Source organism: Clytia hemisphaerica, unplaced genomic scaffold (assembly GCF_902728285.1).
Source record: "Clytia hemisphaerica strain Z4C2 unplaced genomic scaffold, Clytia hemisphaerica genome assembly, whole genome shotgun sequence".
Lineage (NCBI taxonomy): Eukaryota > Metazoa > Cnidaria > Hydrozoa > Leptothecata > Clytiidae > Clytia > Clytia hemisphaerica.
The window spans coordinates 263623-277267 of record NW_027104175.1 but is presented as its reverse complement, the minus strand read 5'-3'; the positions used below and the strand labels follow the sequence as shown (position 1 = coordinate 277267).

At 34.7% G+C, this 13645-nt stretch overlaps 1 protein-coding gene across 1 annotated transcript; it reads left to right on the top strand.

Moving 5' to 3' along the window:
- Nucleotides 1–88: 88 nt before the first annotated feature.
- On the top strand, nt 89–13322 carry LOC136814342 (T-complex protein 1 subunit eta-like). The gene is made up of 10 exons (XM_067070865.1): nt 89–199; nt 7682–7942; nt 8071–8196; nt 9908–9960; nt 10288–10459; nt 10645–10809; nt 10989–11275; nt 11931–12063; nt 12514–12721; nt 12891–13322. The coding sequence occupies exons 1-10, from the start codon at nt 158–160 to the stop codon at nt 13103–13105; spliced, it is 1662 nt and encodes a 553-aa protein (XP_066926966.1). The 5' UTR covers nt 89–157; the 3' UTR covers nt 13106–13322.
- Nucleotides 13323–13645: the final 323 nt, after the last annotated feature.

Genomic DNA, 13645 nt, shown 5'->3' with positions numbered 1-13645 from the left:
GTGATCTTGTGTAGTCTTCTCTCCCCTTTTTCTCGATTTCCGAGATTTTTGCCGTGGCGTTATTTTTCTTCAACGCCCGTCCGCCAAAAAGCACATGGCTAGAAAAATTTAGAAACTGCGGGAACTTTCTGGAAAGAGGTGCATGTAAACAACAAAGATGGCGGCTGCAGCTGGAGGACCAAGATTCGCTAATGGAATGGTAAGATTTTAAACTAAATCCATTAATATCATAACAATAATGCCTCGAAAAGCCTCGTAGAATTCTTTAGAATGCTGGCTGTTTATCATTGAAAGTCTTTTCACTAAAATTTCCGCGAAAATGTAGTCAGAAAATGAGTGTTTGGGTTTAATATTTAACGCCCTTTTTTAGTTTTACCACTGAAGATATTTTTTGCTGCACATAATGAGAGAGGTTTCTCATAGACGAATGATTCTCACTGCTGATTGCTTATTCACAGAAAATCTTTTGGGATCAATTCCTATCTCTCTAAAGGAAGTGGACTTATTTATACCCACATCTCACTAGCCTGGGAATCCAAGCTCATAATTTTAGAAAAAACAAAAAATACCTCACCTCACAAAGTTCCAAAATTATAGAGCTTGGTGCAGGTAGATTAGTCTGACACAGAATGTTATAAACAGTCTGTGTGTGAACCCTTGTTGAAAGACTTTCTGAACTTTGGAAACCCAGGCAAACACACATAATCAACTTACCATAAAAACTTTTTCACAAGCTCTAAAGACTTTCAAAACTACTAAAAACCACATCAAAACATCAGCCACATGTATTTAGACTTCCAGTCAACAGCCATTTTGTTTCTAAATGAATCTATGTTTTCATTTTCATTTGTTTTCCTTTTTTCTGCAAAGTCAGCTTTTTCCATAAATTATGCGCGCGCATCGAAATTATCAAAATGCGCGCGAAATTACTGCTAAGTAATACGCCGAAAGCAGGCCAATCAGGCCGAACCTGCATTGCAGGGAAAAATGTCCCTGCAGGCGAGTTACCTGCACCAAGCGTTAAACCAGCAGCAAAAATATCATAAACTAGACTGTGAAAAAAGTTTAACGCTTGGATTCCCAGGCTAACATCTCACTAGTCCGACAGCAAAAGAGTCCGAAAAATCTAGATGAAATTGAATCAGCCCGGAAGTATGTCTACTTGGACTGCTATCTTGTCCCAAAATTGTTGTATGGTCTTTTATCATTAATGAGCCTCTTCTTTTGTCTACAGTCCTACAGTATCAGTGTAGCTGGAACCTCGATATTCCAGGATTAGAAAAAGCTATACCTGTTATCTTTTTTCTTTAAAGAATCAACAAGCCATCAACATCGATAAATTACACACATTTTCCTCAGAAACTTTTAAAATTATCTGCCATTATCACTTTCTTGAAGCCGTTCCAAAATTAACCAATCGGGTTAGGTACTGTATCGGAATTCCTATAGGAGTTCTTTCCGAAATTTGTAAAATAGCTAAGTCAGCAAAAAAACTTTTCCCGGGGGATTGAGGAATAAACAGAACTGTTATCTTTTGTTTTTTATTCAACCATATATTTAAATTTGCGCTCAAAAATACTTCAATAAATAAGTTAGCCTGGGAATCCAAGCTCATAATTTTAGAAAAAACAAAAAATACCTCACCTCACAAAGTTCTAAAATTATAGAGCTTGGTGCAGGTAGATTAGTCTGACACAGAATGTTATAAACAGTCTGTGTGTGAACCCTTGTTGACAGACTTTCTGAACTTTGGAAACCCAGGCAAACACAAATAATCAACTTACCATAAAAACTCTTTCACAAGCTCTAAAGACTTTCAAAACTACTAAAAACCACATCAAAACATCAGCCACATGTATTTAGACATCCAGCCAACAGCCATTTTGTTTCTAAATGGATCTATGTTTTCATTTTCATTTGTTTTCCTTTTTTCTGCAGAGTCAGCTTTTTTCCATAAATTATGCGTGCGCATCGAAATTATCAAAATGCGCGCGAAAGTACTGCTAAGTAATACGCCGAGAGCTGTCCAATCAGGCCGAACCTGCATTGCAGGGAAAAATCTCCCTGCAGGCGAGTTACCTGCACCAAGCGTTAAACCAGCAGCAAAAATATCATAAACTAGACTGTGAAAAAAGTTTAACGCTTGGATTCCCAGGCTATAAATAAGTTAATAATATTCAATATACTATTTGTATCTCTCAGGAAATAAACACTTACAGAACAATATAGTTTATCATTTGAAATACCCCCGTGTTTGGACCATTCTATTGTGGGCGCAAAATAGGGCGGAAACTAAGTAGCACCCTCAGTGCGAGATTGCCGCCTCATTTGTATTAGCCCGCGCAAAAAGGCGAGCTAATCATTTTTTTCTCGCGAGCTCAAGGGGAAAAGGAAAGTGATCGCTATTCTTTGAAGGAAAAACGTCAGAGACAAACCCAAAGACCAAAAGGTATTTTGTTGTTGAGAATCGATCCTGTGAAGATGAAAAAATTTCTGCTCTGCGTTTTTTTTGGAACGCTGAAAAACTCTAATTTTGATCTCCCTTAAGGTAAAGAGGTTGCGAGATTTGGGTTAGCGAGGCAAAAATGGCTAAAAAACTGGTAAAATCGTAATCCTCAAAAATCAAAGTTCCAGCCTCACTGAGTATAGTCAGGCAGCTGAGGTCACATAAAAAAGTGCAGTAGCTACAAAGTTTGCGAACAAACTTTAAACAGTTGTTTTCAATAGATAAGACCTTTCTGAACATAAAATCATCAACCGGACCAGACCGGACAGTTCGAAAATAATTACCGGACGCGTCCGAAAATATTTTCGTATTTCATGACGTCACAAGCAAAATGAAAATTTTTATGAAAAAAAGCATAGACATATTATATACCAATCGACGCGTTTTTTGACGTAGATTAAGAAAAAGGTACGTTAAAAAACGCTTCGATCGGTATGTAATATGTCTATGCTTGGTTCTCAAAAATTTTTCAGTTAAGCATATGGGCACGCATGACGTCATCAGGTACTAAAATATTACCGGACACTTCCGGTAAGTAATTTCAACAACTCCGGTTGATGGTTTCCAGATATTTAGGTTGTATATTTTCAATTAAAAGTGGTTTGGGATTGTTCGCACCCCGTCCAATTTTTTTGTGACCTCAGCTGCCTGTCTAGTAGCAGTAGCCTACCCAAAATAATTAAGGCGTCTTAGAAACTATTTAGACAATTCTTAGCCTGTCCAGGCCTGTCGGAGATCTATGCTATGATTTCTTATTTTACATACTGATGGTGAAATATATAGCATGCTTAGGGTAAAATGGCGAAATGCAAAAATCAATTTTGGCAAAATTTTCTTGAAAAATGACCCTACAAGATTTTACTATATCTTTTTATTCCATGAAGAGATTACTTTCAAATAAAAAATATATTGACAATGAATGGGAAAGCTTTCTAGAAATCTAAACATAAATTGCATAGCTTTTACCAAAAAAATAGCACTTTAGGATCAGAAACAGTCAAAAACCACCTTAAAAAATGCGCAGAATTCCTCACAATAGGTTAAATTTTCATTAAAAAATACTACATCTTGAATTTTCTGACTTTGACATTTGACGCTCCACCCTACTATAAAGCATTTTTTAACATAATTCTTGTAAATTTTGAGAAAAAATTTTATTGTATGAAAAATTGTTAAAATGCTTGTTTATATAGTCAACTCCAGGTAATCGTTACGCACTTTTCAGAGAAAGGTTGATTTTGCGGCTAATTCTTGCGATTAAAGGCTAGTTGAGCTCTTTTTAGATAGCTAAAGCATTTTCCAACCTTTTTCATTCATATAAGCTATCTTCGATAAGCCAAAATTCATTAAACAACATTTTTCAACTGCGTAATGATTAGGTGCCAAATCTGCAATTATTCCGCATTTTTCCCTATCGATTCCGTGGATCAGAAAACTGTTAAGGAAACCAATTGGCTATTAAACTGTGTTGAAAAGATATTACTTGAAAACATTGTATTGGCGACTTTAAGCTTGAATGGTAATTTGAAAAGTGCGTAATGATTGGGCTACCCTCCTAAATTTTACGCACCTAATTGATCCGCGGCTCTTGTTATTTATCACGGAACATTCAAAAGAAAACATTTGGTGGGATAAAACGTACTTGAATAGGCTGCTTCTTAGCAACAACCATTTGCGCGCAATCTTGTACCCAGATCTCCTCAGTTCAAAAGTTACTTCATCCTTCTAAAATATCAAAATGGTATCACCACAGCGCATTTTCTTTGAAGCGAATTTTGGCGAGCGGGAAGTCAAAACAGAAACAAATTATTGGTACAAAAGGTAGGGAAATGTTTTGGCTTTCATAATAATTTTACTTCAAGGTTAGAAATCAATTATATCATGAAATATTGGCAATTCAAAAAGCGCGTAAGAATTAGGAATGCGTAACGATTACCTGAGTTGACTATATACCCAAAAACATTACTTTTATCATATCAAATCATTTTGCAAAGTTACAAAGAGTTTGAGCAAGTTTTGGAAGAGATAGATATGAAGAATAAACCTCAAAAAAGCTTTGGGCTAGAATTCGTCAAAAATGCATAAAATTGAAAAAAAAAAAATTTTAATGTCTTCTATCATTATATGGAACAGAAAAAACACCAGGCGAAGAAGATCTGAAGATACCCCCCAAAAAAGTTATTCTACCCCCCATATCTACCCCCTACCCCTAGTTTCAGATTATTTTGACACATGCGCAGGGTTCGAATTATAGCTTCGCACTTCGCAAAATGTGAAGTGAATTTTAGATTTAGCAACCAAAAACTATTTCCTAACTCAAATGCAAAGTTAAAAGATTGAAAGACAACACTTATTTTGCTACTTGCACATTTGTTTATCTATTACTTTACCGAATTGATGCCTTGTAAACTGATTCTATCAGTGATCGAATACTCACTCGACTCCAGATTATGGCATTTTCTTCGACCATTTTCGATTTGTTCAATCATTTCAATTACTTTTCGATTACCTTCGATCATATTGAATACCTTCGATTGTATTGAGTACCTTCCAGCCCTCGATTTTATCAAATATGTTTCCAGTAGCAGCACGTCAGGGTTCGAATTAAAAATCTAAGGAGCTTTGCTATTTTTTCCAGCGAAGCAAAATTTTTTCACTGTTTGCGAAGCCTTTTTAGTATTTTGCGATGTTGTTCGGATGTTGTTCGCAAGAGATAAACGAATGAATAAAGCTGGGAGGTACCAAGTTGATAAAACAAATAGATAAACGAGTGAATAAAGTAGCGAAGTAGAAAGTTGATAAATCAATAGTTTGTATCCCCCATTTTTATTCAATCCCCCTATGTACTAATCCCCCCTATTTTTAAAATGTTGTTAACCCGCACCATTTACAGTGGTCAACAGCCAGAACCATTTAATACTAAAAGAATTATACTAACTAAAAAACCTCAAAAAAAATGATGGCAAATTTCTGTCCTTTGGATCAAAAAGTTGTTATTCCCCTTTTTGGACCTACCTTAAGGTAGTCATTTAAATTAACCCTTGTCCGTTCATCCTTCCGTTCGTTCGTCTTTTGCCAGCTTTTCTCGGGATCGGCTCATTAGTTTTTTCTAATTTTTTGCACAATGATGCAAAATGGCAATGCCCAAAATGTGACGGAGCCTGATTTTTGAGAAAAAAAAATTTCCAGCCGAAAATGGCGGAAATATGCCGGAAAAACTGGTTGTTCGGCATTTTCTCGAGATTTCATCATTAGTTTTTTCTGATTTTTTGCTCAAAGATGCGTATTAACAATGCCCAAAACATGGCTTAGTCTGATTTTTGAGAAAAAAATTTTTCGGCCGAAAATGCCGGAAATCGCCGGAAATCGCCGTTTTTCTGGATTTTCATTGGACTTTTCCATATAATTGGTTGTTTTTTCATTCAGAAACATTATTAATAGCATGTTTCAATTTTCATTAAAGTTGATTTTTGAAGCCGGAACTTTCTAAAAATCGCCAGAACAGCCGATTTTCGCCGGAAAAACGGTATTTCTTGAATTTCTTGAGCTGTACTTTATATATTTTTATTAATTTTGCACACTGATGCAATATGACAATAGCCTGATTTTCGAAGAAAAAAAATTTTTCCGGCAGGAAATATGCCGGAAAAACCGTTTTTTAAACTTTTTCTCAAATTTTTAGTTTTTTTCTGATTTTTTGCAGAAAGATGCGTATTCGCAATGCTCAAAAAATGTCCGAGTTCGATTTTTGAGAAAAAAAATTTTCCGGTTGAAAATGCCGGAAATCGCTGTTTTTGAAGATTTTCATTGGATATTTTCCTTATATTTCTATGTTTTTCACACAAAAATTGATAACAATGCTCACCATCAAGCATGATTCAATTGTCAATAAAACTGATTTTTGAGACCAGAACTTCCTATTTATTTTTTCTCTGCAACCCTTCCCCCCCCCATCAACAATCAATGATGAATTTATTGTGTTGTGTATTTTCGCTAAACGCTATATTTTCATTTTTCTTTTCGCATTGCTATCTAACTTTTATCATCAGGTAGGTCCATTCAGCATGTTGCTTGTTTTATTTGACCCCCTCCCCCTAAAAGCTCAAACCCCTTAAACATTTAAAGGCATTGAAACATTTAAGGCTCAAAAGGCAAATTTTTTAAGAAACATTAAGGCTGCTTGGTAAAACTAGTTTCTTAAAAAAAAAACAACGTGTAGTCAAAGTAGTGAAAGTTATTGTATCAATACTGACAGTTTCATATCTTATTCAAACAATCCTTTGAAAATAAAATTTTTGAAAAACTAGAGTTTCGTTGCTCTTTACAAACTCAGTGACGAACAGTTGAACGGTGGACACTGTCAGATGGTTTTCCATGCAATTTTCGGCGATAGATTTTTCGTTTTAACCTCCCAAACCTCCTTTGACCTTTAAAAAATTTTATTATCTTACCTGCTTCTGCTTTATCTTTCACAAAAGTTCTAAGTCTTCTTTACTCATCATGTAAATTAATCTCACTTTGCAGCTATCAGATAACTGGTTTTCTAAAAGTCCTACTGTATATACATCGTTCATACAAAAAAGATAAAACCCATCACTACTCCTTGAACTCTTTTTGGGACCTACCCCGGTGGGGTGGAGGTTCTAAAAATTAACCTGTGTTTGTTTGTTTTTCTGTTACCAACTTTTCTCAGGATTAAATTAATTTGATTTTTGGTACAAAGGTGCAAAATTTTTGGGCACATTTCAGCCAAAAAACAGCTAAAAAAGGGTTTTTAAGGCTTTGTGAAAAATTGGATCATTAATTTTTTCTGATTTTTTGCATGAAAGTAGGGTAACATCATTGGTAAAAGATGGCCAGGGCAGGTTTTTGCAAAAAAAAAATTTTAGCTCAAAAAATGCACAGTTAAAAGATATAATTATAATATTGATATAGATTGGGTTTAACACTTTACAATTTAGATAAGGAAAGTGCTTTGTATCTCTTTTTGTTGACCTTATGAATAAAACTATATCAATTATAGTTGAACAAAAGAATTGTTAAAAACCCTAAGGCAGAAATTTCACTAGGGCTTCAGGGACACAAACTGAAAACAATTGTCTTTCGATGTCAATGTTGAAAAGTTTAAGTATTATATTTATGTAAAGTATTTCAAAAAGTTTTTCTTTCTTTCAGCAACCTCAGATCATCCTTTTGAAAGAAGGAACAGATACATCTCAAGGTATTCCACAACTTATTGGCAACATCAATGCATGCGAGGTTGTTGCCGAAGCCATTAGGACCACCCTTGGTCCACGTGGTATGGACAAATTGATTGTCGATGCTAATGGCAAATCGATCATATCAAATGATGGAGCCACAATTGTTGGCCTTCTTAATATTGTCCACCCAGCTGCAAGAGCTTTAACAGATATCGCCAAATCACAAGATGCTGAGGTAATCATGTTTGATGGATTGTTTGTAAATAGAAATTATGTTGCAAAAGAAGGATTTTTAGTTAACCTAATGTAAATCGAGGATAAACAACATTCAGTCAATAAAACGTTTTTTCGACTTTTTTTAAGGTTGGGGATGGAACAACCAGTGTCATCTTATTGGCAGTAGAATTCTTACGACAAATCAAACCACTTGTTGAAGAAGGCGTTCACCCACAAATTCTCATCAGGGGTTTCCGTAAAGCAACGCAACTGGTAAGATTTTTTGTCGAAACTGAATATGATTTTATAATGTATTATGATATTCTTTTTTGCTTTTATGTGATAGACCTTTTAAAAGAGCGATGGCTGTAATTTTTAATTTAAATGACCCATGATGAATTTTAAATGCACTAACTGACTTGGAAAATTATCTGCTTTGGGAATAAGCCATTTTGTTCTTTATCAATAAACTTAGTGGAAGAGACATTGCGACATGATACTAAATGTTTGTTTACACACTGAAAACGTTTTGACTTCTATTATTCATGATAAATTTCTGTGTGCAACAAGTGACTTTTAGTGTTCTTGGTGTATTATTTCTCGTGGAAAATTATCTGCTTTGGGAATAAGCCATTTTGTTCTTTATCAATAAACTTAGTGGAAGAGACATTGCGACATGATAAAAAATGTTTATTTACACACTGAAAACGTTTTGACTTCTATTATTCATGATAAATTTCTGTGTGCAACAAGTGACTTTTAGTGTTCTTGGTGTATTATTTCTCATGGAAAATTATCTGCTTTGGGAATAAGCCATTTTGTTCTTATATCAATAAACTTAGTGGAAGAGACATTGCGACATGATACTATACTAAATATTTATTTACACACTTAAAACATTTTGACTTCTATTATTCATGATAAATTTCTGTGTGCAACAAGTGACTTTTAGTGTTCTTGGTGTATTATTTCTCATGGAAAATTATCTGCTTTGGGAATAAGCCATTTTGTTCTTTATCAATAAACTTAGTGGAAGAGACATTGCGACATGATACTATACTAAATATTTATTTACACACTTAAAACATTTTGACTTCTATTATTCATGATAAATTTCTGTGTGCAACAAGTGACTTTTAGTGTTCTTGGTGTATTATTTCTCATGGAAAATTATCTGCTTTGGGAATAAGCCATTTTGTTCTTTATCAATAAACTTAGTGGAAGAGACATTGCGACATGATACTAAATGTTTGTTTACACGCTGAAAACGTTTTGACTTCTATTATTCATGATAAATTTCTGTGTGCAGCAAGTGACTTTCTGGGTTCTTGGTGCATTATTTCTCATGGAAAATTGTCTGCTTTGGGAATAAGCCATTTTGTTCTTTATCAATGAACTCAGTGGAAGAGACATTGCGACATGATACTATACTAAATATTTATTTACACACTTAAAACATTTTGACTTCTATTATTCATGATAAATTTCTGTGTGCAACAAGTGACTTTTAGTGTTCTTGGTGCATTATTTCTCATGGAAAATTATCTGCTTTGGGAATAAGCCATTTTGTTCTTTATCAATGAACTTGGTGGAAGAGACATTGCGACATGATACTATACTAAATATTTATTTACACACTTTAAAAACATTTTGACTTCTATTATTCATGATAATTATTCATGATAAATTTCTGTGTGCAACAAGTGACTTTCTGGGTTCTTGGTGCATTATTTCTCATGGAAAATAATCTGCTTTGGGAATAAGCAATTTTGTTCTTTATCAATGAACTTGGTGGAAGAGACATTGCGACATGATACTTGATCTTGCATGATAAGTTATATATTTTATACTGTTTTATATCCAGTAATAGCTAAAGTTTTTCCCTTTTTTCATCTTAACGATTTATTTTCTTGCATGAAATAAATAGAAATAATAAAAACTAAAAAGTTAAAAATTAACACATATTTATCTTCTCTATTCCCAGGCTCTTGCTGAAATCTCCAAAATCGAAGAACGAATCAAGAAAGACGACCCAGAGTAAGCACAAACTCAATTCTTTTACTTCTGCATAGGCATTAACTTTGTATAATAAACTGGTTTCAAAATATTGCAAGCCTGCTTCGTCATAGCATCGTGATATCAAATATTTATCGCAAAAGTTCAAGTGAAATAATGCGATAAATATTTTTCGGGCTTCAAGATCTTTCTGTAATATTTTTTTGAGTCTTTAAATGCGATTATAAATGATGACTATAGAATAAATGAAATGGTTATAATATAAAGTACAATACCATAAATTTCGTGAAGGCGTTCGCGCAAAACCTTATCTTATTAAGTATCTATTTTACACACTTTTGACTTCAGAGAGATGAAAAACTTACTACAGAGGTGCGCAGAAACAGCCCTCAACTCTAAACTTGTTGCTCGCCACAAGGAATTTTTCTCTAAAATGGTTTGCGAAGCTGTCATGTATTTGGATGAGCTATTACCACTCAATATGATCGGTGTCAAGAAAGTTCAAGGTGGTGCTCTAGAAGTAAGTTCGGAAATGGTTGTATTTGTTGTCTGCTATATAGAACCTTATTCTCTGGTGATATGACATACGACATGGTGGATAGACCTTATTTTTTAATCTTTACCCATCGCGCTTGCTTTTGTTTGAAATTATTATTGAAACTGGATCGATGTTAAGTTATGTATACTTTTTTCCTCTAATAACAGGAATCACAACTTATTCAAGGTGTCGCCTTCAAAAAGACGTTTTCATACGCTGGATTTGAAATGCAGCCCAAAAAATACACAACACCCAAAATCGCTCTATTGAACGTCGAATTAGAATTGAAAGCCGAAAAGGAAAATGCTGAAATTCGCGTCGATAATGTTGAGGTAGGTGAAAGATGAATGACCATTCTGAACACCTTAAGTTACCCACGGTGGTGGTCTTTTTTCTAAAAATGCCAAATGCAGTGTTATCGAACTCTGGATATATAATACCCCCTGTGATCAGCTGTGATTTGACTGAAACTGTCGATTTAGATTGAACGTTTTTGTGTTTTTTTTTTTAGGAATACCAAAAAATCGTAGACGCCGAATGGAATATTTTATACGAAAAATTGGATAAAATCGTAAAAAGTGGTGCTAAAGTTGTTCTTTCCAAACTACCCATCGGAGATGTTGCGACACAATATTTTGCAGACCGTGATGTATTCTGTGCAGGTCGTGTAGTGGAAGAGGACCTGAAGCGAACCATGAAGGCATGTGGCGGATCCATTCAAACAAGTATTCATTCGCTGACCGAAGATGTCCTTGGTACTTGCGAAGATTTCGAAGAAGTACAAATCGGTGGTGAAAGGTTTGTATATTTGAGAAAAGATTATGCACAGGCAGACCCCTCACGTGTTGAAAACTAATACACGTTTTTTTTTTTATAAGGAACACGTTTATAAGGAACTCGAGGCTGAAAATGGTTCAAAAAATAAGGAATTGTTAAGGAACTGCTCAGGCTGAGAATAAGTGGATTTGAAAATAATGTACCTTATTGGGACTAATTTGACCAAATTTTGATCTTTCAAGGGGCAAAAAGTTCAAAATTTCCTATGTAGTAAGGAACTCCATAAGGAACTTTGAGACTGAAATTCTCTGTAAAAATAAGGAACTCCAGGCTCAGAGCAAAGTTAAGGTTCCTTATTATAAAAAAAAAAACGTGTATTGCTCTCCAAAACAGACTTGAATTTTTTAAAAGGCAGAAGAATCTTCGAATTTTCGAACGCGCGTGGGGACACAATAGACGATATCGGATTCCCGAATTCTCCCCGAATGATTACCCAAAAAAAATTTACGGACGATATTAACTTTCCGTGATTTTTTTGTGCAATGCATCATGGGTAATCATTCGGGGAGAATTCGGAAAGTCGATATCGTCTATTGAGAGCTCCCTGTTCCAATGCTGAAGAGATTCGCTTGTTTTAAGAATTGAAATCATCTAAAATTTCCGTTTTGTTCTACAGATACAATTTGTTCCGTGGATGTCCGAACGCGAAAACTGTGACTTTGATTTTGAGAGGCGGTGCTGAACAATTTATCGAAGAAACTGAACGTTCCTTGCATGATGCTATCATGATCGTCCGAAGGGCACTCAAGGTATGCTTACACTGCCCAGTTATTTTGTGCCCTGGTGTCCAATCAAATCCCAACCTTTTCATCATTTGTATTTGAGCGCGCTGATAAGTTTTGAAGATATGTTGTTTTTTATCTCACAATTGCAAGTTTCAGAAATTTCTGGCATGGCGTGGCATGTATTGAATTAAATTAAACATTAAAAAATTAAAACTCGCAAAATTAAGTTCACGCGAAAATATATCAAGAATAGGAAGATAGTTCGAACTTGTTTGGAGCACTTTGGATTTCCAAATGAGTTTTGAGTGTTTTTAATGATGCACAGGTTTATTTTTAAACAGTTGTATTTGGTTCAATGATATAATTGTCACTGATGGTACGGTACAGTAGATCCTGTTAACAAATACGTTGACGAAGACTCTTGATACTTGTTTTCTGGCTGTTCTTCCAATTTTACAAATGTTACTTTTTCAGAACGACGCAGTAGTAGCAGGTGGAGGTGCAATCGAGATGGAATTGAGCAAATTCTTACGTGAATTTTCTCGAAACATCGCTGGCAAAGAACAACTCATTATCTCTGCTTTCGCCAAAGCCTTGGAAGTGATTCCTCGACAATTATGTGATAATGCTGGTTTTGATTCTACGGCCGTTCTCAACAAACTTCGACAAAAACACGCTACAGGTATAGAGCACTCGCTGGATATTGCCTTTTATTTTATTTCGTAACTTGTCTAGCCTTTCCAAAAGTTTTAGTTTAGATAATACAAATCAAAAAAGCAACAGACGAAATAGCTTCGTTTTTGTTTTTTATTCAGTGCCTATATATAACGTTTGCATTGTTTCACTTTTAGGAGGAAAATGGTTTGGAGTTGATATCATGAGTGAAGATATTGCGGATAATTTCGAAGCTTTTGTTTGGGAACCCGCCATTGTTCGAAAAAACGCCATTACCGCCGCATCAGAAGCTGCCTGTCTCATCCTTTCAATCGATGAAACTGTTCAAAACCCGAAATCCGATATGAGCGGAAATGATAACCCGATAACAGGAAAACGTGGAGGACGTTAAATTGAAATTGTACGAACTATTTGAAGGAAAGTGTTTTTGTTCATCGAAGACTTGATCCTGCTTTGGCGAATATCCGCCCAATATAGAGACGCTATCTTGGATTACATAATGACATTTAAATGAATTCTAATTTTGCACACTCAGTTTTGTTAAAAGGTTTACTGTATGTAAAAAAGGACTGAGAAATTTTTATGGTCAAATACAAAATTTTAATTTATATATTGAACGAAATGATCCGGTATCTTGGTTCGACATTCCTTGGAAACAAATATATGCATGCTACCAAGTTGAGATTTTGTTGACAAAAAATTTAATAACAAATTTATTTTTAAATTTTGGTAGATGCTGTTTCTTTGAAATCTAAAAACTTTTTGCACTAGCTGTTTGAGAAGGATTTGCATGAAATGTACAAATAAAACAACCAATTACTTTTTAAAAGATCCTTAAAAAGCTTCCTTTTGAATTTGAAACAGCGTCAAACGGTCAAAAGATTAGAAACGGCAATTAAACTACTGTTCAACACTCTAAACACATTACGGT

What these genes read in the sequence shown, in the direction of transcription:
- LOC136814342 (XM_067070865.1), top strand. Translation starts at nt 158, where the DNA reads ATGGCGGCTGCAGCTGGAGGACCAAGATTCGCTAATGGAATG. An exon ending in CAAGATTCGCTAATGGAATG is followed by an intron (nt 200 to 7,681) that starts GTAAGATTTTAA and finishes TCTTTCTTTCAG; the next exon opens with CAACCTCAGATCATCCTTTT. An exon ending in TCGACAAAAACACGCTACAG is followed by an intron (nt 12,722 to 12,890) that starts GTATAGAGCACT and finishes TTTCACTTTTAG; the next exon opens with GAGGAAAATGGTTTGGAGTT.